At 43.9% G+C, this 26,327-nt stretch overlaps 1 protein-coding gene and 1 pseudogene across 1 annotated transcript in view; one reads left to right on the forward strand and one right to left on the reverse strand.

The window, feature by feature from the left end:
* The window catches only part of LOC126299157 (protein suppressor 2 of zeste-like), a 443,886-nt gene that overhangs the window by 14,554 nt on the left and 403,005 nt on the right, over positions 1-26,327 (reverse strand). Inside the window, exons 5-6 of the mRNA XM_049990922.1 lie at positions 21,316-21,492; positions 2,879-2,933 (exon numbers count right to left, since the gene is read on the reverse strand). Of these exons, the coding sequence (XP_049846879.1) occupies positions 2,879-2,933; positions 21,316-21,492 (232 nt within the window). The remainder of the gene's footprint in view (positions 1-2,878; positions 2,934-21,315; positions 21,493-26,327) is intronic.
* LOC126300130 (5S ribosomal RNA) lies at positions 1,970-2,087 on the forward strand (annotated as a pseudogene).

A 26,327-nucleotide genomic window follows, 5' to 3' on the forward strand; every position in this document is an offset into this window, starting at 1 on the left:
CTCGGTCACAACGGCCGGCACATGTGTAAAGACAGTGAGATGGCTGGTGACCACTTGCTAATGGCATCGTGTCTGCAGCGCGCGCTTCAGAAAGCGAGTGTGAAATGTGATCAAAACACATACCCAACTCTTTTATTTGCTCCCCCCCCCCCCTTCCGTATACGTCGAGTCTTATCTTTTTTTGAGTTTGTACACTTGTCACAGACGACTCCATTTGCCCTTGAATGCTTGAGAGATATACGTGAAATATTCGGCAGTTTGACTTTGCAAGATATTCTTATCCTCTGTAGGGCAGATATTTTCTTCATAGGTTTTTTAGTCACTGATGTCCTCAGTACCCCTCCTTCCACATTATATACGAGTTATCGTTCCGTATGTACAGCAGAAGTTCTGATGTGTCCATCATTTAACTACGCACCTACACAGAACTCTAAATCTTTTCCCATCTCCTTCTAACTGCCCAGTAACCTGCTCTGGACGAAAATCAAGTCGCGTTCAGGAGGATATCATCGGCTTGGTTCCTGTAACGGTATACCTCAGCTGTCTTGCTGCTGTCCAACAGCGAGCGGGTAGTTCTCACAGCTTTCCGTTTCTTTTATTACCGTATACTCTGCCAACTTTACACATATTTCATACTATTGGCCGAAACATTAATTTCCGATCCAAATTTGATTCTTTCTGTACTGCTAACATGCTCACACTTGCTAGCTTGCCATTATTCCCACTTGACGGTAATGATTTATTATTATTTGATAACTCATGCACTAGCAGATTTCAGTTTTAACAGTAAACAGAATCTCTAAGGAGTCTAGGCTTGATGTTAGAGGGGAACTAAAGTCTTTCAACTCTCAAGGTACAATAAATAAAGAAAATATATTGAGGTGGTACTGATTTTGGATGCTAACTTTATTGTAGACTGTGTAAAAGTTTGGGTATATTTTGATATGGTCTTCGATTTTTAGCTGGTGAAAAAATGGAACAAATAATTTGCATTAAGTTTATCTTTTTAATGTAACTCTGTGCAGTACCGCATTGGATATGCTGGATGTTGCGTGGTTAATTTTCTGAAAATCATATCCAGATTGACCAGCGTCCCAGGCCACTGACTGTTGATCAAGCACAGAGATTAGATTTGTATCTGGCTCGTTGCCTGCCTCACAAGCAACTACATGAGTCGAGCTCCCTACACAGCTAACTCAATTTAAAACTTCAGGGGAATTCTTTCTCTACATCGTTCCTTATCCGCTTCTGCAACCCCGACTACATTCGATCTACTGCTCTGATACTCCAAACACTGTTAAACGGTGACATTTTTACAGCATTTTTCTGTAAAGGGAGTGAGCGAATACCGTGATTGTATCGTGCATTATTGAGGAAGGAATCTCAGCAACCAGTAGTTATTTATGGTATCAAATTTGTTTCATTATCCTGTACCAGTTTTTGAGATTTCACATCCATCTACAAAAGTTGCACACTTAGATTATTACACAACCGAGCGAGGTGGCGCAGTGGTTAGCACACTGGACTCGCATTCGGGAGGACGACGGTTCAATCCCGTATCCGGCCATCCTGATTTAGGTTTTCCGTGATTTCCCTAAATCGCTTCAGGCAAATGCCGGGATGGTTCCTTTGAAAGGCCACGGCCGATTTCCTTCCCCATCCTTCCCTCACCCAAGCTTGTACTCCGTCTCTAATGACCTCGTTGTCGACGGGACGTTAAACACTAATCTCCTCCTCCTTCTCCTCCTTAGATTATTACAGAAAACAAATAGTAGATCTCACATTTGTTCTTAACACTCACATTCTTATCCTTCTTTTCGTTAGCGTGGCTACAGAAATAACACCAAACTGCATCATAACACTGTTTGTCTGTCTTCTACAGGTTAGGTTACAGAAACTAACACTTTTTGCTATTATCTGATTATGTACCCTGTAGTAAGTGTTTCGAATAGTTCTTGTGAAAGAAATAAACAACGGCCTCGCCGCAGTGGTAACACCTGTTCCCGTCAGATCACCGAAGTTAAGCGCTGTCGGACTGGGCTAGCACTTGGATGGGTGACCATCCGGTCTGCCGAGCGCTGTTGGCAAGCGGGGTGCACTCAGCCCTTGTGAGGCAAACTGAGGAGCTACTCGACTGAGAAGTAGCGGCACCGATCTCGTAAACTGACATGCGGCCGGGAGAGCGGTGTGCTGACCACATGCCCTCCATATCCGCATCCAGTGACGCCTGTGGGCTGAGGATGACACGGGAGCCGGTCGGTACCGTTGGGCCTTTCAAGGTCTGTTCGGACGGAGTTTAGTTTAGTTTTACTACCTCATCTGTCGGGCCGGCAATTCAAAACTACTGCATAATACTATGACAAACAAAACAATAACGCTTTTCGTTGTATTTCCCGAAATCTTCCTTATAAGTTGCGCCCACGATGATGCTCAGTCTAAAGAGTGCATATTATATGCGTCCTCTTTGAATCGTTGTATTTAAAAAAAATAGTTATTGCATTTTGAAACGAGGTAAAAAATAGAGCGTGACGTGGGGAGAGAAGATGGGAAGATATGCAGAAGAGGAAGAGGGTTGAGAAGCCACTGAAGCGACGTAGAATTCCTGAGTGCCACATTAACTTAGTTGTGTATCCGTACATGAATGGAGCAGGTAAGAACTACCCTTCTCAGTCATTTCGTCCATACGTACAAAAATATCTGTAACCCTATTTTATTGCTACAATATCGTTATGGTTTAATTCCCTTAAGTATAGTAGAACAAAGTCACTGACGAGATAAAACCATTTTGTCATTATTTACTACGCTGTGAGCTACGTAACAAAGTGTATGAACCGGTTACCAATCCTAGAACAAATTTGAAAAGGCAACAGCAACTCACCTTTGTATGTTGCATCTCTCCGCCGTTGGGCGCTTCATCATCCGTCGGAAAGTCACTGAAACACACAAATAGATCGTACCGTTATAAGAAAATATTAAAAGTATTTCAGGCATCTAAACCGAAAATACTATGCAATACAGTGTCTCTCATTTTGCATTCCAGTGGTACACGTTCTGCGCACCCGGAATTTGCTGAAAAAAAATTCTGACAGTAAAATCTTCTGGGTTATTTGGTAGTGCCATATTAGTTTGAAGACGAATTTTCTTCATATATCTTTTCGTGTCCAACGGTGGTGCAAGCCTGACTAAATACAATATAGTGCTTTTCCTGACGACTCGCCCTTACTGTGAAACAGTACCTCATCTCCACAACACTCGTGGCAGTATCCCTTTCTGAGAGTTAATGCGATACTGGCTTTCGCTTTCGACAGCGTTCAGCCACCTGTGAAATCCAGTCTACTCCAGAAAACTCCAGCAGAGTGTATTAAGCCACTATTTTTGAATAAGAAAGTTCAAATTCTTACAAATAATCATGGATTTTTAAAGGACTGTAACATGCACATAGAATTGTTTATTTCCCAGGAGAACTTATTACCACACCACCGTCTGTTTGCTTGGCGATAGTTCCATATACACTCCTGGAAATTGAAATAAGAACACCGTGAATTCATTGTCCCAGGAAGGGGAAACTTTATTGACACATTCCTTGGGTCAGATACATCACATGATCACACTGACAGAACCACAGGCACATAGACACAGGCAACAGAGCATGCACAATGTCGGCACTAGTACAGTGTATATCCACCTTTCGCAGCAATGCAGGCTGCTATTCTCTCATCGAGACGATCGTAGAGATGCTGGATGTAGTCCTGTGGAACGGCTTGCCATGCCATTTCCACCTGGCGCCTCAGTTGGACCAGCGTTCGTGCTGGACGTGCAGACCGCGTGAGACGACGCTTCATCCAGTCCCAAACATGCTCAATGGGGGACAGATCCGGAGATCTTGCTGGCCAGGGTAGTTGACTTACACCTTCTAGAGCACGTTGGGTGGCACGGGATACATGCGGACGTGCATTGTCCTGTTGGAACAGCAAGTTCCCTTGCCGGTCAAGGAATGGTAGAACGATGGGTTCGATGACGGTTTGGATGTACCGTGCACTATTCAGTGTCCCCTCGACGATCACCAGAGGTGTACAGCCAGTGTAGGAGATCGCTCCCCACACCATGATGCCGGGTGTTGGCCCTGTGTGCCTCGGTCGTATGCAGTCCTGATTGTGGCGCTCACCTGCACGGCGCCAAACACGCATACGACCATCATTGGCACCAAGGCAGAAGCGACTCTCATCGCTGAAGACGACATGTCTCCATTCGTCCCTCCATTCACGCCTGTCGCGACACCACTGGAGGCGGGCTGCACGATTTTGGGGCGTGAGCGGAAGACGGCGTAACGGTGTGCGGGACCGTAGCCCAGCTTCATGGAGACGGTTGCGAATGGTCCTCGCCGATACCCCAGGAGCAACAGTGTCCCTAATTTGCTGGGAAGTGGCGGTGCGGTCCCCTACGGCACTGCGTAGGATCCTACGGTCTTGGCGTGCATCCGTGCGTCGCTGCGGTCCGGTCCCAGGTCGACGGGCACGTGCACCTTCCGCCGACCACTAGCGACACCATCGATGTACTGTGGAGACCTCACGCCCCACGTGTTGAGCAATTCGGCATGCCCACTATACGCCCTCGCTCAAAGTCCGTCAACTGCACATACGGTTCACGTCCACGCTGTCGCGGCATGCTACCAGTGTTAAAGACTGCGATGGAGCTCCGTATGCCACGGCAAAGTGGCTGACACTGACGGCGGCGGTGCACAAATGCTGCGCAGCTAGCGCCATTCGACGGCCAACACCGCGGTTCCTGGTGTGTCCGCTGTGCCGTGCGTGTGATCATTGCTTGTACAGCCCTCTCGCAGTGTCCGGAGCAAGATTGGTGGGTCTGACACACCGGTGTCAATGTGTTCTTTTTTCCATTTCCAGGAGTGTAGATTTTCGCTGTCGGGAACTATAGTATAATAGGAAAACAATGTCACAATATCACTACAGATAAAATTAGTGTATTTGTAACGTTTGTTACCTTCTTCCAGCAATAAAATAAAGGGACTGTATTTGTTGCCTGTAACCACGATACGTTGTTATGGTCCGTTATTAGTTACTACGTGCTGTGTATGTATCACATAAATTTATTTGTCATCATATGCATTACAGATGCCATGGTATGCTAGCTGCATGGCTTGCACATCAACGCCCTTCATAATCCTTCCGTTGCGAAAGTCACCCTGCATTACCCGTGGGGGTTGGAACACTTGTACGGAGTGACACTCGCATGGAGCCTGGGGGCTCTTACCAGGCTAACCGGCATTTCACAGGTACAGGCCAATTAAGAAGCTGCGGGCTGGCTCACACTCACACCACATCTGTGAGCAACCATGTACCGCTTCAGGGTGGCCCATTAAGGCGTTCCGTCGGAAATTTATTTTTAAGACTATTGTATTATTTCCTTGGAAGGATATCGGTGGGATCTTGTGTTGCTCCCAGATATTTTCGCCTAATTCGATGTAACGATTTCTTCGCGCTTCTGTGCGATGTTTACGATTTTACTAAGTCGTAACCTGGAATGAAGAGGAGCCGTACTTCTTCAACGTGAACTGACAAAACTGTTTCTTTTGCCCGCTGTTTAGCGCTGACAAAACTTCACGTGCTGCGTCATCTGGAATACTAACATGGCTACCTCCCCCTGAAACTGTGTTTCTTGTGAATATTCTTCCTTTGCATTTATTCTTTTTAAAGTTTACACAAAGCCAGTAAGTCACTTCTTGTTGTCTGTTTAGTTCACTATATACTGGTGCCCGTTGTAAATCAGTAAAGGCTTACGTTTGGTGGTCTCGGTGAACTCCAATATCTCAGCGCTACAACACGGAACACTAATTGCCAGTCAGGGGTCAGCTACAGTACTGAACTCTGGGAGAAAGCCACGCACAGTACGAAATGGTGCGCGGACAGGGAACTTCGTGCAGGAAATGAGCTTAGGCCTTCTCCAGGAGACGTCGCAGCGACGGACAGGCCGGTGTGTTCTAGTTCTGGAACACCTTGTCCATTACCTACAATGTCCTCGGCTCCATGCAGATGTCAACACATTCCCTCTCCGTGCATGTATCACAAACTCGCATTCGCGGGGTATGCTGCTTAACCATCGGATCGCATACAGCCCACTACACTAGTGGCAGGAGTACTTGCTCGAACACTGCAAAAATGAGACGTAACTGTACATACCCGGATCGGCCAGCGGTCATCGCCGTGGAATCCCATCATTACTACTTGCGTCTGAGTACCATTCTATGGGTGACAGTTATTCCTACTTGATAGTTGTGATGGCAATTTTGCAAGCAGAAATACAGTTGTTATGTCCTAGATGGAAGAAAGTAGGCATTTCATGGTGGAAAAGATAGAAATTGTTGCATATATACTGCGGGAATATACGAGTGAGTGAAGCACAGGAAATTTATGGACTTCATTCGTGGTAGTTCATTACCAGAGGGAAGAACTCAACAGGTCCTCGATTTCTTAACTTGAAGCAGATGACGTGGGAAAGTATTTATTATACATGTATTCAAGGGATGATAGATTCAATTAAAACTGCAAGTGCTCCATCTATAAAGGGCGATCAAAAAGTTTCTGTTTGAAGGCGTCGCTGCAGCGTGCATGCAACGTAGCGCGACGGATGCGGGAGTATAAGCACCGACATGTAGGCAAGAGGTAAGGGCGACATTCGTCTCTTTGCGACGTGCCTGCGACGTTAAAACCAAATGAGTCCAAACACAACCAATGAGTTGTTATTCTTTTCTTGGCTGCGGAAGGACAATCAGCGATAGACATCGATCACAGCAGAAAGAATTTGTATGGGGCAGCATGTCTATCGAAAATCAATGGTGTGCCAAGTAGTGGTGCTACGTCATGGTAACGCACGTCCCCATATCGCACAAGGCACTCCAGCATCCACCCTATAGTCCTGATCTCTCTCCATGCGATGCCGGCCGTTGTGGCCGAGCGGTTCTAGGCGCTTCAGTCTGGAACCTTGCGACCGCTACGGTCGCAGAGTCGAATACTGCTTTGGGCATGGATTTGTGTGGTGTCCTTAGGTTAGTTAGGTTTAAGTAGGGGACTGATGACCTCAGATGTTAAGTCCCATAGGGCTCAGAGCTAATTGAACCATTTTCTCTCCATGCGAATATCACGCCCTTGGCCCCTTAAAAAAAAGGCTTTGATGAGTCGACGATTCCTGTCGGATGAAGATGTTCAGCAGGCAATTACGGACTCCTTCACGTAACAGGATACACAGTTTTACGAAACTAGTATCTTCAAACTGGTCCGTCGATGGGGCGATTGCATGAATGTTCACCGCTATTTTACCTGATTAGTATACCGATTCTGTACTGTACGGCCTTCGAACAGAAACTTTCTGATCACCCCTTATAATTTCCATGTCCAATTTTCTCCAATGAGCGATAGTCTTTTCAGTCAGAAGTGACTTTTTACTTTGGGGAAACCAAGCTATTCTGGGAACTTATCAGCGCCGTAATGTTTGTGGGTGCCGGCAGGCTTTCTTTTAGCGAAGCTGTTTTATCCTAATCACTTGCCGTTAGCCTACTGGGTGACTCAGCGTGCGATACAGTACCGCTCATTAATTTCAATAAACCATGACAGGTACTTGTATTTCAAATATTAACACATACAAAACTTTATTTATCCAAAAATAAAATTATATACATCTAAACATATATAATAAAGAGAGAAAAATTATATTTTAATTTCATCAAAGTATCCTCCTTCGGCTTTAATGACTGCCCCACAAACTCGAGGCATGCCGTCAGTACGTTTTTATAGATACTGCAAGTCTATATGATCTCACACATCCTTAACGGCATTCCAGAGATGTTCCTTGCTTGTTACGTGATCTATCCGGATATATCCGTCCACTTCATCCCAGATCACTTCAATAGGATTACAACCAGGGATTTCAGACGGCCAGACCGTGTCTATTAGTGCCGTATGTTTTTACATTGGTGCAATGTACTTCTTACAGAAAGCTAATCGATATTTTGGGACATTATCCTGTTTCAATGTGCACCTTTTCCCTATTAAACGCAATCCACATACCTGATGACATACGGTTTCTCTGCTGTACGGCCTTCGAACAGAAAATCTCTTCTTCATTTCTACGAATTCTGCTTGAATATGTGCTGCTGTTTTAAACCTATTTCTGCAACTAGTGATTCTCATGACTTTGTCATCGCTTTTAGTTATTTTACGAGGTTGTTCTGCTCGTGGTAGGTGATCATTGCTATCTGCTGTCTTCTGGCGGTGAATTGCATTTTGTTCCGCCATTTTGGGATATAAATAGATTCGCTTGTCTTGAGTGCTACAATTTCAGCACGTTTGTCTATGGATATCTCCACTCTTGGAACCATAAGAACGATGTGCAGAATCTCAAGTGTTATTAAGGCAGGGGGGGGGGGGGGGGGAGGGGGAATTGTTTGGGGAAGGAAACCACACAGCGAGGTAATAGGTCTCATCGGATTAGGGAAGGACGGGGAAGGAAATCGACCGTGCCTTTTCAAAGGATCCATCCCGGCATTTGCCTGGAGTGATTTAGGAAAATCACGGAAAACCAAAATCAGAATGGCCGGACGCGGGATTGAACCGTCGTTCTCCCGAATACGAGTCCAGTGTGCTAGCCACTGCGCCACCTCGCTCGTCTTACTAAGGACCTGAAGTACAGTAACGACATAGTTTGTAGCGTTCTACTGCGTGAAGTACATGGCGGACATCATAACACTGCTGGAAACAACAGGGAAGCATGGAATAGGCATTCATTCGTCATACAGGTAAAAAAAAAATTACCTGTTCAGGTACCTATTTTGCATGTACACAACACTCTTCCGGGTAATATTGCACGGTCTTACATGTTTACCAATGTTGTGCAGTTCCTTTGCTTACACAATCGTAACCATGGTATTATAGTCGTAACTACAGGAAATCAGGCGTCAATTATTACGTCTATTGAAAGTATGGTTCAAATGCCTCTCAACTCTATAGGACTTAACATCTGAGGTCATCAGTCCCATAGACTTAGAACTACTTAAACCTAACTAATCTAAGGACACCACACACATCCATGCCCGAGGCAGGATTCGAACCTGCGACCGTAGCGATCGCGCCTGGAACCTGCCACAACGGCAGGCTATTGAAAGTATGAGCGGTAGCGCGTCTGTTGTACCCGTTCACAGGAAGTTCTCAACCTTACAGCGAGTCCTATTTGACGCTGCTTGGCTAGTGCAGCAGTACCCCAGTACCAGCCGCGGAAAGGAAACACTGCAGAGTGCGCCACAACACCACATAGGCCGACATTATTCTGGGCCCCGATGTAAGCCAAACGCTAATAAAATTATATAAAAGACTGCTCGAATGGAATAAAAAGAAGAAATAGGTTAGTAATACCGAAAAATTTGCGTATGACCGGTCAGGGAATAAGATTACATGCCTCTGAGCACAACGCTCAGTGCGGTTGTGACTACGATCTGCTCACGGCAACATCGTAACTAGTGTCCGTAATGGTCTAACCGATTTATTACCATGCATCTCTTAATATTCTTCAAGACATTAGCTGAACTGTCGGAAAGTGCTGCCGGTAACGCGCAGGCGGAAAATGACCGAGTGGAAACGTGTGAGCGAGGAAAGAGAGGCAGGAATTTTTGGGCAGAGCGGCAGCGGGCCAGCTATCGACCAGCGGGTGCGGCAGCCGGCGACGCAGCTGCTCCTCGCCTGTCATTGCTGGACCACCCTACTAGCGTCTTTCGCGGCTTACGGCTTTTAGTGAACGTTCCCGGCTAACTACTCCTAGTCTCCGAAAGGTGCCGCGCACCTGTATGCAGTATAGCGAGGGATATGAATTCGAGCTGAAAATTCGTGACAGCATTATCCGTAATAGGAACTACCAACTACTTACAAAGAACCACAGCGATGAACATCGACAGTCACGCATACAATTTTCTACATCGTCTTTAACTCTTGCCATATCGGACATCACCACCTTATTTCTGGATGTAGAACTGCTAACAAAGCCTACCGAAATGAAGAATCAAGTAGTAATTTTTTATTCATTTTTGTGTCAGTCTCGTTCTCACACACACACACACACACACACACACACACACACACACACACACACACACACATTTCACTTAAATGTTAAATAAATAAAAATTAACATACTTTAAACGATATAAGGGGCGTTCGAAAAGAAACGAGCCGGAGGTATAATTACAGAAACCAGTACCTGTATATTAGAAGTACTGACCCTGGCTGTTGAGACACTTGTCCCACTGTGACACAAGGCGGTGAATGGCTGTCTCATAAAATTCCCGGGCCTGCGATGTTGACCAGTTCTCCAGAGAACAGCTGGACGTCGTCGTTCAAGGTGAATCGTTTGCCCCTCAGAGCTTTTTTAAGGGGACCAAAAATGGCCCCTTCTCATTCACTTCCTGCAGCACGAGACAACAATGAAAGTCCAGCGTTACTCGCAAAGCTTGACCGCCCTTTGCCAAGCGATCAAATCAAAACGACCAGGCAATCTCGCCCGTGGTGTCATTCTGCTCCACGACAATGCAAAGCCTCAGACGGCCAACACAGTGGCAGCGCTCCTGCAGAAATTCAAATGGGAGGTTCTCGGCCACCCTCCATACAGTTCGGACCTCTTTCCTTGTGATTACGCCATTTTTGGTCCGTGCGGAACTGGTTTACATCGCAGCCCAGGGAATTTCATGAGACAGCCATTCACCGCCTTGTGTCACAGTGGGACAAGTGTCTCAACAGCCAGGGTAAAAAATTCTAACATAATGACACTGGTTTCTGTAATTATGCCTCCAGCTCGTTTCGTTTTCAACGCCCCTTATATAATAGTCACGTAGCAAACCACAGATGAAGAGAAATAGGGGAGGACAAGTGAAAAATTAAACTAGAAGTTAAATTGAGAACACGATAAACATAAAAGCATTAAGACAGGCGTTTAGCCAGGAGTATGCATAATAACAGTAGTGGTGGTATACTATGTCTTATTTCACGCCAAGAAATGTCTAGTGCAGCGCAGAATTAGGCAAAAAATATCAGTGCCAAACGAAGGAATAGCCCAAAAATGTGCAAACTGACGACACATCGCGATGCAAGTTAACAATGAGACATAAAATGCAGTAAGTAAACTCACACCTCAATATCTTTTGTAATGAATTGATTTTACACCTAAAAAGCAAATCACATTGTACATATGTTCCATTACAGATCAATGACATTGTTTTATAATAATAAAACGAAATGCCTGCGTTTATTTGAACAGGTACAGCCTTGTATTTGCCCAGAAGGATTTCGACACCTTTAATCAAGCAGTACTAATAGAAATCGGCAGGAGATGATTACCAGGTACTGGCAGATCCAGACACGAGCAGTAACGTCTCATTTTTGCAGTATTCGTGCAGGTAGTAGCCGCAAACGTGTTGCGGCCAGTCTGCCACTCAGGGAGAACCGATAGAGGTACTCAGGGTACCCTCCGCCACACACCGTCAGGTGGCTTGCGGAGTATGGATGTAGATGTAGACCCTTAGTATAAGAGAAGAAGAGTATCTCGTGGACACTATAGGCTTACTTCTATACCACAAGGCACTGGCGGCTTTATTTGCCAATTTGTAACACATTGCTGAACCTGCATAGCGAGAAGAACTTTCTCGGATTGCCACACATCACAGGTTTCCAACAACGCCTCAGTTTACAAACATATGGATGTAACGCCCTGCTGCGCCAATTTATTGAGCCACTTGAGCTGTTGCATGCTGACAGTTCTGTATAGCGCAGATGCATTTGTTAGAGCTGTTGATATTCTTACTATCACTGTTTTCCAAAAATGTAACTTAAAAATTATGGTATGATATTCCTAATTTACAGATAGAAGTAGGTAAAAAATAATTTGAGAGATATCATTCAAAGAATTGTGGGAGTCTTTTTTAAACGTTGAAAATTTGTCGATTCAAGCATTAGCAAGAAAACTATTGCTTTTATAGAAAACTAATAGTGCAACATTTTGTGGCAAAAAATATTCGCTCGTGTGACAGGTGGGGTAGGTGGGAAAAGAGAGATGGTAGTCGCGTGAATGCCTTCTCAAAGACAGGACTACTTATCTCGATGATTATGTGCCAACAAACAGGAGTGCGACAACAAGCAGCTATGAATATGGTAATGTTTGTAGCTTCTACCTCAGCGTTTATACTGCAGCTTTATTTAGAACGGTTCCTGCATTAGTGCGTTTTCAAAAGGCACCAATTTGAAAACTTTTCTGTAATTTTTATAGCCAAGTTGTTCGCCATGACAATGTTGTACATTGGCGAAGCATATATGAGAAGAGGGGCATATAAAATGACAAACTACAAGCGAAATCCCTAAAATGTCTGCGTGAAGTCTAATGTTCCCAAATTTCGTGATTTCCAGACAGGGAGAGACAAATCTCTATATAGCTATTTCATTCTGTCAACGCATGGAGACAGCACTGATGGTTAAGATGTCTGTCTTTATACATTGTCTGTATCTTCACATTACAATGTCCTGCCGGCCTCAGTGGCCGAGCGGTTCTAGGCGCTTCAATCTGGAACCGCGCGACTGCTACGGTCGCAGGTTCGAATTCTTCCTCGGGCATGGATGTGTGTGATGTCCTTAGGTTAGTTAGGTTTAAGTAGTTCTAAGTTCTAGGGGACTGATGACCTCAGAAGTTAAGTCCCATAGTGCTCAGAGCCATTTGAACCATTTTTTCACAATGTCCTGCAGACATGTATGCATATCTGAAGGAAATTGTTATGTGAAGATACCCTGTATAAACACAGGCATTGTAACCATCAATGGTTTACACTGAACGTATCTGTATCCCTCGACTCCTAATATATATATATATATATATATATATATATATATATATATATATATATATATATATATATATATATAAAGTTACAAAACGTATAAACAATATTTATGTACATTTCTTTTATCAAAGTATGTTTAGTGTGGCTAATCTACCACTTATAATTGTTTGTCTTTACTGCTTAATAATTACACTGCAGACCAAAGAAACTGGTACAGCCGCGCGGAGTGGCCGCGTGGTTACAGACGCCATGTCACGGACTGCGCGGCCCCTCCCGCCGAAGGTGCGAGTCCTCCCTCCGGCATGTGTGTGTGTGTGTTGTTAGTTTAAGTAGCGTGTAAGTCTAGGAACCGGTGACCTATGCAGTTTGGTCCCTTAGGAATTCACACACATTTGAATTTCTTTTTTTTAACTGGTATACCTGCCTAATATCGTGTAGGTCCCCAGCAGCACGCACAAGAACCGCAACACTGCGTGGCATGGACTCGACTAATGTCTGAAGTAGTGCTGTAGAGAACTGACACCACGAATCCTGCTGGGCTGTCCATAAATCCGTAAGAGTACGAGAGGGTGGGAATCTGTTCTGAAAAGCACGTTGCAAGGCATCCCAGATATGTTCATGTATGGGTATTTTACTGCGCAGCAAACGTGTCGCATCGTCCTGCTGGAATTGCCCAAGTCCGTCGGAATGCTCAATGGACATGAATGCATGCAGGTGATCAGACAGGAAGCTTACGTTCGTATCACCTGTCAGAGTCATATCTAGACGTATCTGCCTATTTCACATTACCACTCTTTTCAACTGCCGGCGGTCTCTGGCAATCAACAGACGAGGTCGGCCTGTACGCTCCTGTGCTGTACGTGTCCCTTCACGTTTCCACTTCACTATCACATAGGAAACAATGGACATAGGGATGTTTAGGAGTGTGGAAAACTTGCGTACATACGTATGACACAAGTAACACCTAGTCATATGTTCGAAGTCCGTGAGTTTCACGGAGCGCCCCATTCGGCTGGCTCAGGATGTCTAATGACTACTGATGTCGCTGATACGAAGTACCTGGCAGTAGGTGGGACCACAAGGCACATAATATGAAAGACGTATGTTTTTGGGGGTGTCCGGATACTTTTGATCGCATAGTGTGTGTCTGTATTTGAATACGCATGCCTATATACCACTTACTTTGGCGATTCAGAGTATATCCAAAGAGGGTTAAAGCAACTAGAAAGTGTTGTACAACGGCAGGTTGACTTTTGAACAATAGCAGCTTGGCTTTTTTGAAAGGGGCCGTCGGGGAACAATTTACGGAAAATCAAAGTAGCGGTCGTTTTGCTTTGTGAAGCGGGAGCTAGCTGTGACCCACTGCCCCGTCGCTAGCCAGGCAGCTTCGAGCATCAAGTGCGAAGGGCCTGGGCGTTAGCATCTAATTCCGGCGCGGGCCACAGAATTGATTAATGATTAGGCAACACAGGCGCCGTGATTGCATTCCACACGTGACTGGCACGCGCGCCCGGTTATTGACGGCGCCACGCCACACCCTCCCTCGCGCCCTCCCTACACGTACACGACGGAAAACTTCGGGGCGCCTCCGCGCTCCACAAACCGCACTGCAGGATTGTAATGTTGGACGGCTAATGTTCAACACAAGCCTAAGCGATCATTTAAATGGTGCTCAGTGTACGTAGCAAAGCGCGCCCTAAAGCAAGACGGTCGCAGGTTCGAATCCTGCCTCGGGCATGGATGTGTGTGATGTCCTTAGGTTAGTTAGGTTTAAGTAGTTCTAAGTTCTAGGGGACTAATGACCACAGCAGTTGAGTCCCATAGTGCTCAGAGCCATTTGAACCATTTTTTGAACCTAAAGCAAGAGGGGAAAGTGCATCCAGTTAGATGCACAGACGCAAGCGCATCACGTTCGACCGCTATTCGTGACCTTGGCGGTTGCTCGGCAGTGTACTAACGGAAGGAACATCGGCGGAGGGTGATAATGAATGACCTGCAATTAAAAACTGCATGCATGGTAAGTACACGTTTAACACACACATTATTTCATCGTCATAATATTTGCATTCTCTTGGTGAGAAACATTGTGGTGTGACAAAATGCCCACATGACTGGTTCATTGAGCACGTCCTAGAAGCAAAACTTTTTTCTTCTATAATCACGCTCAGTTTATGAAATCACTTCACGACTTTTTGGTGGAAGAAATGACATGATATTTGAATCAAAAATAAAATTAAAACTGCGAGATAAGTGAGTCATAAAATAAAATCAGTTATATTAATGCTGAAGTGACTGAAAATAACGTAAAACATTACAGGTAGTATGGGCCACTTGTGTATGTCGGGTATTTAAAAACCTATATTCTGTAGTATGGTCCAAACTACCACTTTTCTTAACATCTCGGCCTGTAAGTATTAGAAAATCTTTTCTTGCTGTGTGTCGTTTTGGCTAGAAATCTTTTTTTTTTTTTACCGCTTACGGCAAAATACTGTAAATGTTCAAGTAAAGATTTAATGCAGTTATACTCTATTTCAAAACAGAAAAAAGTTTTGTACCGATGCTGGCTTAGTGGCCCATCCTAGCCGCAGTTTTCCTATAGTATATAACTACACGATATTTAAGCAGATTCCTTGTGTTTCATCTCGTAAGATTGACTGTCTTCATAAAATAATACAACTGTTTCCTTATTGTTATGAACTAACAAAATTTCGTTTTCGTACAGAGACGTAAATGCGCACTGCTGATTTCCCATGTAGTTAAATATTGAAGCCACTGAAGGAATTACGGTCAGTCGTCTGGTAATCTCTGAACTCCTTTCATATCGGACTCCGAGCAATACATTTCAGTACTGTTAAGTTGACAACGAGGCGTTCACCAACAGAATCCCAAGTCACCAAAAAGTTCACATTTCCTCCTCCTCTTTTATGACGGGCTGTTCTGCAATTCGCCATAGTTCGGCAGTGACGTGTCACAAAGCTTCTTGCATTACTTCCAGTACTTTTGGCATCTTATGTCTCGTTATTTCTCGCGACAAATCACTTAACTTGGCTCTAGAACAGTTCTATTGGGTTCAGATAGCAGTGGTAAGGTGACAACTGTAAAAATGCAGCATTTGGAGTGTGCCCGACGCCGTGAAAATTATTATTTTCCGTGTTTCTACGACGCTTATCACTCTGGATTGTGTGATATCACATTTCTCCTACAAAACAATGGGCATATTCAAATAAAGAATATCTGATTTTTCATTTTTCTCCGAAAAAATTCGATTGTGTACTGTTTTCTCAACTTCATCAATCTTTAACAATCTTTTTTAAAGTATAGATACTTAAGAATTTATGCTTGCAATGGAAACCAGAATTTTGACAGCGATGCATTCAAACAAAAAGAAAGTTATAGATCATTGCGAGATCCGAACTACCACCCCAAAGCACGAATGATTATTATTCTAGAACGCTACCGATTATGCCACGCATGTGATTTAAATATAACCTATGTTTATTACGCAATATTTCTTGAAAAATGTCAGAGCTGATCTTTCTCTGTAGGCTTGCGAGAAACATCAAGAACAATCTGTTTCTCGCCATTAACGGTGTTCTGCCAGCAAGTTTCACTACGAAGCAAAAGCAGTGCAATCCATTTTCACAGTCCGTATTTACAGCGAGACAATCAGCACAAGTAGTGTTTACGGAGACTGTGACTGTATACCATTTCTACAATAAAAATTACGTAACTAAATATGATTAAGAAAAACGTTGATGGCTGTTAATACATCAGAATGTCTTAAAATTCCATTAACAATGACATGGTAATAAGATATCTAATACATAAGTTGGACAAGAGCGGAACAACACCAGTGTATGAGAGCTACGTCTGCTGACCAATCATCGCGTTTGAGTTTGTTTACATCAGGTTTGTTCTTTGATAACCGAAGTATAGTTTCAGGTTGCCAATCTCGTGGCTTCCGTGGACAACAAAAATTTTATCTTCAACATTTGTCGTAGTTATTAACCCAATTTAAAAATTTAAAATACAGTCATTATCTACTAATTAATAGGTGTAATCTTATGATAGAAGTTATCAGGCAAATATTATGTTCAGAAACTGCGTGTTTGTCTTGAGCCAGTGTAGCTAACGACTCGCAAATACACTGGCTTTATCCATCCAGTGTTTGAGCACGGCAGCACTTACTGAGTTGTAACAAACTTGACACATAATTTTAAACCTTTGCGAAACTTTTTCTCACTGTCACCACCCGGAAATGATGGAAGTTGGTCATGCACAAAAACTTCAGCATTAGGTATGACGTTCTAGTTTGTTACTTGTTTACTACTATGTCTATCTGCAACACTATTTTGAGATAGTATCTACATAAATCACTAAATGTAGCTGAAAAATGCTATCACTATACGACGCATAGTTCACGAGGTGTGACGTCAAAATGATTGAGAAGCATGAAAACCAGGCCCTTACTTAAAACAGAGCGCTAATTATTCAGACTATATTCATCCAGTGTTTCATAATGAGAGCACTTCCAACAAACTTTAAGCATAAAAGTGAAACCCATTCTAAACTTTTTCTCACTTACATGCTTAGCGTCAATTATAAAAGAATAAGTCATTTGTAAAGTAATCAGGCATTTGAAGCTGTTTTATAGATGGGAGTTCGATTCTTTAAAGAATCTGGTGTTACTGGTACTTCCAATATTTTTACAATTGGGACGATACCCAACGCTACACGTCTATACCCTATATAATATTTCTGGCTTTACAGCCATCAGTTCGGCTACAAGCAGCTCTTCTTACAGCAGTTGAGAAGGGAGAAGGCAGCAGTGGCAAGATGACGTAATGTGGTGTGAGATACCAATTACAGATGGTTTTTTTTTGTATGGGTATCGTGAGAGAGAGGGCCTAAATTGTGGTCTCCTCCCGCGATTGGCTGCTGCGTTCGGAAGCTGCGCGCCAAAATGGTGATCTTCTGTTATTAATATTAGACAAAGTAAACAGCGCATTTACTTGCATTTAATATTAAAGCATCTCTCAATAGCATGCTATCAGTTTACAAGTATTAATAACCCGCAGAATAATAAACAAGTTCTAAACAAAATTGCACAAGAAGGATTTCGGTGATCCTCGGATCGCGCCTAACATGGATGGCGGACGAAGTGGTTCAACTATAAGATCTTACTTGTTTCGGCAGTCTCGGCGGGCAGACATGTTGTCCGAAGCGATCGACATCAGTCTAAGACTTTATTAGTAATGTATAGTTATTTGGACATGTAGTTGAAAACTGTGTGATTGTAATTACGGAAATACACAGTTCATTATTTGTTGAAGAATGGAAATTATTTGTGACACTAAAGAGGAATATAATTCTGCAGTTTCTCTTGTTTCGCTACTAAAAAGCGAGTGGCATCCCATATAAAAAAACTAATTGGAAATTTAATTATTCACATAATATCAGTTCCTCGCTAGGAGTTGCTTACACCCTCAAGATAACGGATTCATTTACGTGCTGTTTTCTATGCAGGAGACAACAACTGCAGAAGACTGCAGATTGGTGAAAATTTAGTAGAAGTTATGTATTCCTCTCGGAGAGGTGGTAGCAAATAGGCAACTCGCTTGTACTGTAATCGTAGTACAAATGAGATCAGCGACAAGTCATCTGTTGTAACACACAGGAAGTGTGAAGGAAAGTTTTCGAGCGAAAGGATTTATAATATGCACGTATAAATATAGCACACCCTCTCTCATCCCTCTCCTATCAACTTACCGTACCTAGTTAAAAACAGGTGAGAACTTTTGTATGAAAATACTCCTTGCACACTACTTGATTTTTATGTATGAATAAACCAATGGCCCCTTTAATTCTGACGCTTTATTTCTTCGTGAAAATCTAACTTACTACACCATTTCTGAAACTATGTTGTCTCGTACGCCAATGACGTCTCGTTTATTCAGACATTTTTTAAACCAAAATCCCATGAAGAAAATAAAATTTTTCTCTTTCCTTGCTAGCGATGAAGTCCTTAACCATGTAACAAAATCTATTAAGTTTTTGCGAAATTGGTGTTTCTTTGCATTCTTCACAATACCGGAAAAATTTTTGACTGGTAACAGTTTCACCCATATCGTCAATGGAATACATAAAACGCTGATTGCTACTTCATTTCGAGGTAGATGCTTGAATCCCACCTCGCTCGGCACCGTGTCCTTTCTCCTGAAGCACGCACACCATTGACGTACCGAATTTAAACATGTTGCTTGCACATTCAGCACTGTCACTCCATATTTAGTAAACACAAAGATGCAGCATATAATTTCCTGGTCGCCCATGTGTGCTGGCCCTTTCCGCTATAAAAGTGGGCTCAGCCAGTTTCCGGCGGCAGGGGTAAGAGATTTTTTTTGGCCTGAAGAAGATGGGCTGGATTTTCCCTAATCCTCTTAAATGAGGCCGGTCCCGGTAGGAGAATACTAAGGCTGGGTCCAGGTAGAGTGATTTCCCCACGAAGGCCGGCAATATCCGACGTTGCAAAGGAACTACTGATAAGGGGACGGCCACCCGGTTCGGCTCATATTTGGCACATCCCTTGTGCTCAACCTAAAATGACTCTTAACATCTTTCAGCTCAACACCACCTCGCTTCCCATCCCCGTTTTTGAGAAAACCACCCCTGAAGTTCATGATACATATTCGACTCAAAATTGACGGAGTCGATAGAAAAGTGAAAACTGAGCATTTTTCATCATCAATGTGGGATCCGTAAACGCTTATTTTCCTACAAATCAAGAAAAAAATTGTAACGACTGCTTCCTATGTATCCACAATCTGAACGCTTTTGAACGAAAGCGCCGCTGCGTAGCGACCAAGGCATCAGGCTGAGGAGGACAGAACCTTCGATTCCCAAATGTATTCTGCAGTTTTTTCCTATTTGTATTTATTTCCGTATCGAAATTGGGAAGAACAGGAGCTTTAATAAGGCAATTAATAAAGAATTTTAACAAAGCAGGGCGGAATAATGAAGAATTAAAATTTTAATTCTGGTTGCCGTGCAATGACTTCATCACTCACTTTTGTTACACGTCCCCAGTTTCCTTCGAACAACAACATGGATCGTATTTGTCATATAAACATTTGAAGCAAGGATACTCGTGGCACCAAGAACATTTAATGAATGCGATCTTAGCCCATCTACATAGTTCCTTCCGAAGATATTGCCGAAAACGGCCTTTCATACTTTAAAAAAACTTCTTTTGGCGAATTAATATTAATCCAAACCACGCATACTATAACATCGCTGAAAAATCGGTGTTGAAAGCTGATAATGAATTATGTTATGAATCTCTATTGTGCAATTCCCGCTGGATTTCCAGATGCTGTGGTGCAGCCATCAAGGATACACGAGTGGGCCCTCGGTTACGAAAGCCCATATCGATTATGTTTCGTTGAGTGGCTCACACCCTGACAATTTATATACATAGTAATTATTAAGTTCACGAAACATTTTAAAAAAGCGGTACAAATAAATGGCGAAGAACAACATAACAAATGAGAGGATAACTATCAGTAGCTATGAAACGTTATAACAGCCGAGTAGCTAGGATGTTATTTATTTTATTTTGAAGGCTACCAGTTTCGGCATTTTACTATGCCATATTCAGGCCCCATATGCATAAAATGAAATAACATCTCAGTTACATGGCTGTTGGGGAGTTTCACTGATACTGACAACTACTAACCAGCCGATGTCTCCTGTCCATGATGGATGAACAGACACTGAATGATAGAATATGTAAAGTAGAAACTCTCATCGACTTTTTTTTATAAATTTGTATTTTCTATGTCGGTCACCCAAATCGGTAGTCCCACTCCGCCCATACCAGACCCAGCATATCAGATGTGGGAGTAAGAAGAGCTGCTGCAAAGTGGTGTCGCAAGTCTTCGAGGTTTCCCACACCGTAGGGTGACGGAGGTTCCATCCCGCACTAGCTCGATAGGTAGACTTTATTCGACTTCGCAACATCACGTTCCTCACACGGTATCTGTTCTGACATGCCCAGGCAGCCCGAACGTTTTGCATTGCGCAAACATCCATCCTCCTCGCATTTCTTGTACCACTTCACTATGCTGTTGTAAAACTGGTAGTCCCTTCTGAAACATGTACACCCACTACCTACTGGCTACGGGCAAATTCTTGAATACAAACTGCTCCCTCTGCCTCGTTCGCCGCCATTTTCAGGATCTACGGTCGGTGGTGCCCTGTCGGCGGGTCTCCAAACAAACTTGCTGGCACCATATACAAAAAATATTTTCGACAGTTTGGCTTTTACGTACTATTTCACTGATTTTGTGGTGTTTAGCTTCTTACGTTTCATGAACTTCATAACTATAGATACTGAGTTGAAAGCCGGCTGTGAGCACGTAACAGGTTGTTACCTTTGGTGGTATCCCAGCTCGAGCAGCACGGAGTCGTCGGCGGAGAGGAAGTAGGAAGGCGACTGCGGCCGCGGCGGCACCCCGTGGCCCGCCTCGAACTCTCGCCGGCGCCGCACCTCGGCCTGGTACAGGCCGGGCACCAGCTTGTACACCAGCGTCTGCAGCGTCCGGTCGCTCCTGCCAACACCACCATCGCTGCACATTAACCCCACATCTGGATTGCGGTGACTACAGCTTAACAACCCCATGGGGCCATCAGAGTTATTTATACGAGGTTATTATAAATGATTGAAGGGATTTCATAAGTTTACTTTAGCAGCATTGATTGACTTACTGTCAGGAAACTCAACACTTTTATATAAAAACTCAAAAAGTTTAATATTGTTCAGATTTATACCACGAGAGCGTAGCAGTGACACAAGAGCGGGACAGGCGCCAAGGAAGCGCATGTTGCACTTGAAATGCATTCACAGCAGTCTGCCGTAATCGTGTAACGACACTCCAGAACATAGTATAGTATAAGCAACTGGCTCTGAGCACTATGGTACTGGACATCTGGGGTCATCAGTCCCATAGAACTTAGAACGACTTAAACCTAACTAACCTAAGGACCTCACACACATCCATGCCCGAAGCAGGATTCGAACCTGCGACCGTAGCAGTCGCGAGGTTCCGGACTGAAGTGCCTAGAACCGCTCGGCCACAGCAGCCGGCATAGTATAAGCAGTTTAAAGCTTCAGGGTGCCTCTGCAAATGGTCCCTTTCTCTTCTTCTGCAATAAGACTGTTACAGGACACGTGTATCTGGATATGCTGCAAAATTGGTTCATGCTTTACCTGAAAACCGACAGTGTGGACTTCATCCACAAAAAAGATGGTGCTCCACACAATTTCCATCATGATGTTCGGGAATTCTTAGACAGGAAATTGAGAAACCATGGATCGGTCATGATGGGGATCACTCTCCTGATCTAATTCCATGCGTTTTCTTTGTGTGTGTGTGTGGGGGGGGGGGGGGGGGGGGAGGAGGGTTATGTGGAAGATAAAGTCTTTACACCTGCACTACTGACGAACGTAGCAGAACTGCGAGCTCGCATCGACAGTGCTTTCGGACAGATCAATACGGACACGCTATGCCAAACGTGGAAGAACTCTATTATCAGCTTGATAGTTGCAGCATCAGTAGCGGGGCACATATGGACCGCTCGTCATACGTTAAAAAAAGCACTGTGACAATATGTCAAATAATATAGTTACGGTAAATATGTGAAATTGCTTCAATCGTTTATAATAAACCTGCATATCAAGTAATTAATATTAACAGAGAGAGCCTTTTTTTGTCATGGTCCGATCGGTTGCGATATTAAAGCCACAGTGGAAATCCGATGACGCTTTGCGCAGATATGTTGCCCCGTGCCTCTGGTATGCCCGTCGGACGCGCTGCGTCGCAATTTTCAGTTCTTAACGCACAGGGAGCACGTAACGAACAATAGAGCCTCGCGTCAATATGAAGTGCATGCTGTCAGCCTATTTGTTCATACTGAGTTTCGTCGGTTTTCATGCAGCCCTCACAACGTAACTGTTATCCGTGACAGCAATTTGCAACAATGGCTCAGGAACTGTGAAGCAGAATCTACGGACGCTCACGATGCAGTAGGGAAGGAAACGAGTTCAAAAAATGGTTCAAATGGCTCTGAGCACTATGGGACTTAACTTCTGAGGCCGGCCGGCTTGGTCAAGACGGCGAAGGGTGGAAGTTGTATTGAATTGTATTGTATGTTAACCGGGGACCTAGAAACGACGGAGAGGCTCCGTCCCCGCGGCAGCCGCAGTGGTTCACAACCACACGACGACTACCGCAATCCACTTCACCCCTCCGCCGCCCCACACCGAACCCAGGATTATTGTGCGTTTCGGTCCCCGGTGGACACCCCAGGGCACGTCTCACGCCAGACGTGTGTAACCATTGTGTTTGCGTGGTAGAATAATGGTGGTGTACGCGTACGTGAAGAACTTGTTTGCGGAGCAATCGCCGACATAGTGTAACTGAGGCGGAATAAGGGGAGCTAGCCCGCATTCACCGAGGCAGATGGAAAACCGCCAAAAACCACCGACCTCAACACAAATCCGCCGGGCGGATTCGTCCCGGGGACCAGGCCCTCCTTCCCGCCCGGAAAGCACGGCCAACCGTACGGGCTAGGGTGGAAGTTCCTTAACACTGTTGACGACAGAAACACTGCAGTATACGTTTTAAAATAGAGAACACAGGGATATCGATGCCGAAGTGCGGGGCAATATACTGGTAACCAAACTGTTCAATAGCGAAGACGTCTGGACAGTATGCATAGAAGAATAACAGCAGCAGCGCAACCACCTCAAGAAGGATTTCAACAAGAAAACAACGAGGAGGATGGACACTCTACGTTCGCATCAACATGATCACGAGGAGGAGATGGAATTGGATATTGGTTCAAATGGCTCTGAGCGCTATGTGACTTAACATCTGAGGTCATCAGTGCCCTAGAACTTAGAACTGCTTAAACCTAACTAACCTAAGGACATCACACACATTCATGCCCGAGCCTGGATTCGAACCTGCGACCATAGCAGCAGCGCGGTTTCGGACTGAAGCGCCTAGAACCGCTCGGCTACAACGGCAGGTGAATTGGATATTGATGAGTAGGCTAATTACTACTGTAATGTTCTCAATTCGAATACACAATTGTCTAAACACCACATTAGAAATAGACATATGAACCTAAACAGTAATGTGAAAGTTAGAGTGCCGCTGAGTCACGCAGGATCATTTGGCAGTAGCTTAGCATAGGAATAGACGTAGGTGTAGTGAATGGCGTTGTCAGCAATCAGTTCCAATATAGCTGATTCCCGCTGTAACAGAAAAGGGACAGAGCGTTCTATGATGGTGGGTTTTTCTTTCGCTTCTACTTTCTTTCATTTCTACATTTTTATGTTAATAGGAGTGTAGCACTTAGTTTTTAAAATAATATTTTGAATAAAGAATTTATATTATGCAGCTTTCCACCATACAATAACAAGACGACGGAATCAGTTGTAACAGCAAGAAATAAATATCTTAGTAATACATTACATTTTGTCAACACACACAGCTCCCTTCAGCCCTATCACTTTCTGCTTATTTTTCCGTTTCCTTCTATTTATTCGTTCACAGATCATTTCACAATGACGAGCTCATCGCACAAAATATTAGTCACCCCTTAAATGTGCACACTGGTCGCCTTGGAGAGGTTTAGCTGGTATAGAACTGTTGCATCGAGGTCATGTCACCCTCCACCGATGACTTATTCCACACAGCCGATTTACACATACGAATACATGCCATTCAAATGGTAAATCGGCTGTATGGAATAAGTCCAATAAGATGAAAATGCGGCAGACTGGCAGAAAGGAGCTTTCGTGTTTCGATGCGCCCGTGACCATATTATGAATGAAGGTGCCCGATTTGTTGGAGTACCAACGAGAACTGTGTCTGCTAGGAATGGTGTACTACTCACAGTCATGTAACACGGCGTACGAGATCCTAGCTCATAGGGACCGGAGTGGCTTGTCACGTCTTGTTAATCGATTTCAAACACAACAAGAATTACTACTTGCAGTAGATGCCATCTCAACCAGTTTGGAGGTTCCCCGTTTGGTATAACGCCGTGTCCTGCTGCGTGAAGAAGACCGTAAGTACCTGCTGCACATCCTCGTCCGACAGGAATCGTTCACCCTCCAAGGCCTTTCTTGAGGGACCGAATGCGTAATATTCGGACGGGGAGAGCAGGACTATAGGGCGGGTGCTCGAGTGCTTCACTTGAGCCTCCCAGTTGAGGATGGCCTCCCAGATCGACCGGCGTCTTGTGAAGACTCGCGAGCAGCACAGAACTTGGCACACCCTTCCACAGTAGCGGTTTTCGACAGACATGCTGCCCCACACACATTATTCGTTCTCTGATGGGTGTCTAACGGTGCCTATCCTTCGGCATCAATAATAGAATAAAGCACGTACGTCCTGTTTGGACGCATTTGTTAATAACAGCGCCATAGTCTACGTTTCCGTATTTAGCGCATGCGCGTATGAAAGACACGAATGACCCACTAATCCCTTGCCAACATGTTAGTGATTACACACTCGCATCCGATTCGCGCTGCAAGGCATATACGCTGCAGTATCGCCCTCGAACGGGAAATTTTTAATCCTCTCTTATATTATACAGTTTTATTTCCTGACAGAAATGTCGGTATTGATACTTTTCTTTCATTCTTCTCGGTACCTGTATGGAGGTCTTGGGTGGAACTGCTGTTGTGGTAATAAGCAATGTTTTTCTTAATGGCCATAATATACTGGTAGGTTTACGCAGAAGATGCATTTAGACTCTACAATTCCTCAAACATATTTTTACAATTCGGACGATTATTGTTTTTACTTACTGTTCTTATCGTTTTTTTGTGTAATTTGAATATTGTGACCATATTTTGTGCACTTAATCCTGATAAACTGATTTCGTAGCTAAGCGGTTAGTGTACAGACGAACAGGCACTTGCTGTTTGTTACATGTTATGATAGGACATACTAATGACAATCTCTTTCTTAGTATCTTCGTGTATTCATTATGCTTCAACTGAGAGTCAACGTTCAATGATAAAAATTTTGGATTTGTTACACAACCTAGGGAATTATCACCCAAATTCAGTGTGTAAGTTTCATTTCCCCACTTCAAACTGAAATCCGTGTCGTTTGTTTTATTTATGTTTAGCTTGTTGACTATTTGTAAACATCCCTGATTGTTTCATTTCCTTAGAGGATTTGTATCTGGCTCTTCCCTGGACTGAATGAATTCTAATGCAAATACTTTTTTCTCTACTGCAGCTACGTCATCTGCTGGTAACTACATCTACATGACTATTCTGCAACTCACACGTAAGTTCCTGGCACAGGCCACTTTCACTCTATTTCTCTACCGTTCCACTCTCGAACAGCGCACGGAAAAA

Source organism: Schistocerca gregaria, chromosome X, assembly GCF_023897955.1.
Source record: "Schistocerca gregaria isolate iqSchGreg1 chromosome X, iqSchGreg1.2, whole genome shotgun sequence".
Classification (NCBI taxonomy): domain Eukaryota; kingdom Metazoa; phylum Arthropoda; class Insecta; order Orthoptera; family Acrididae; genus Schistocerca; species Schistocerca gregaria.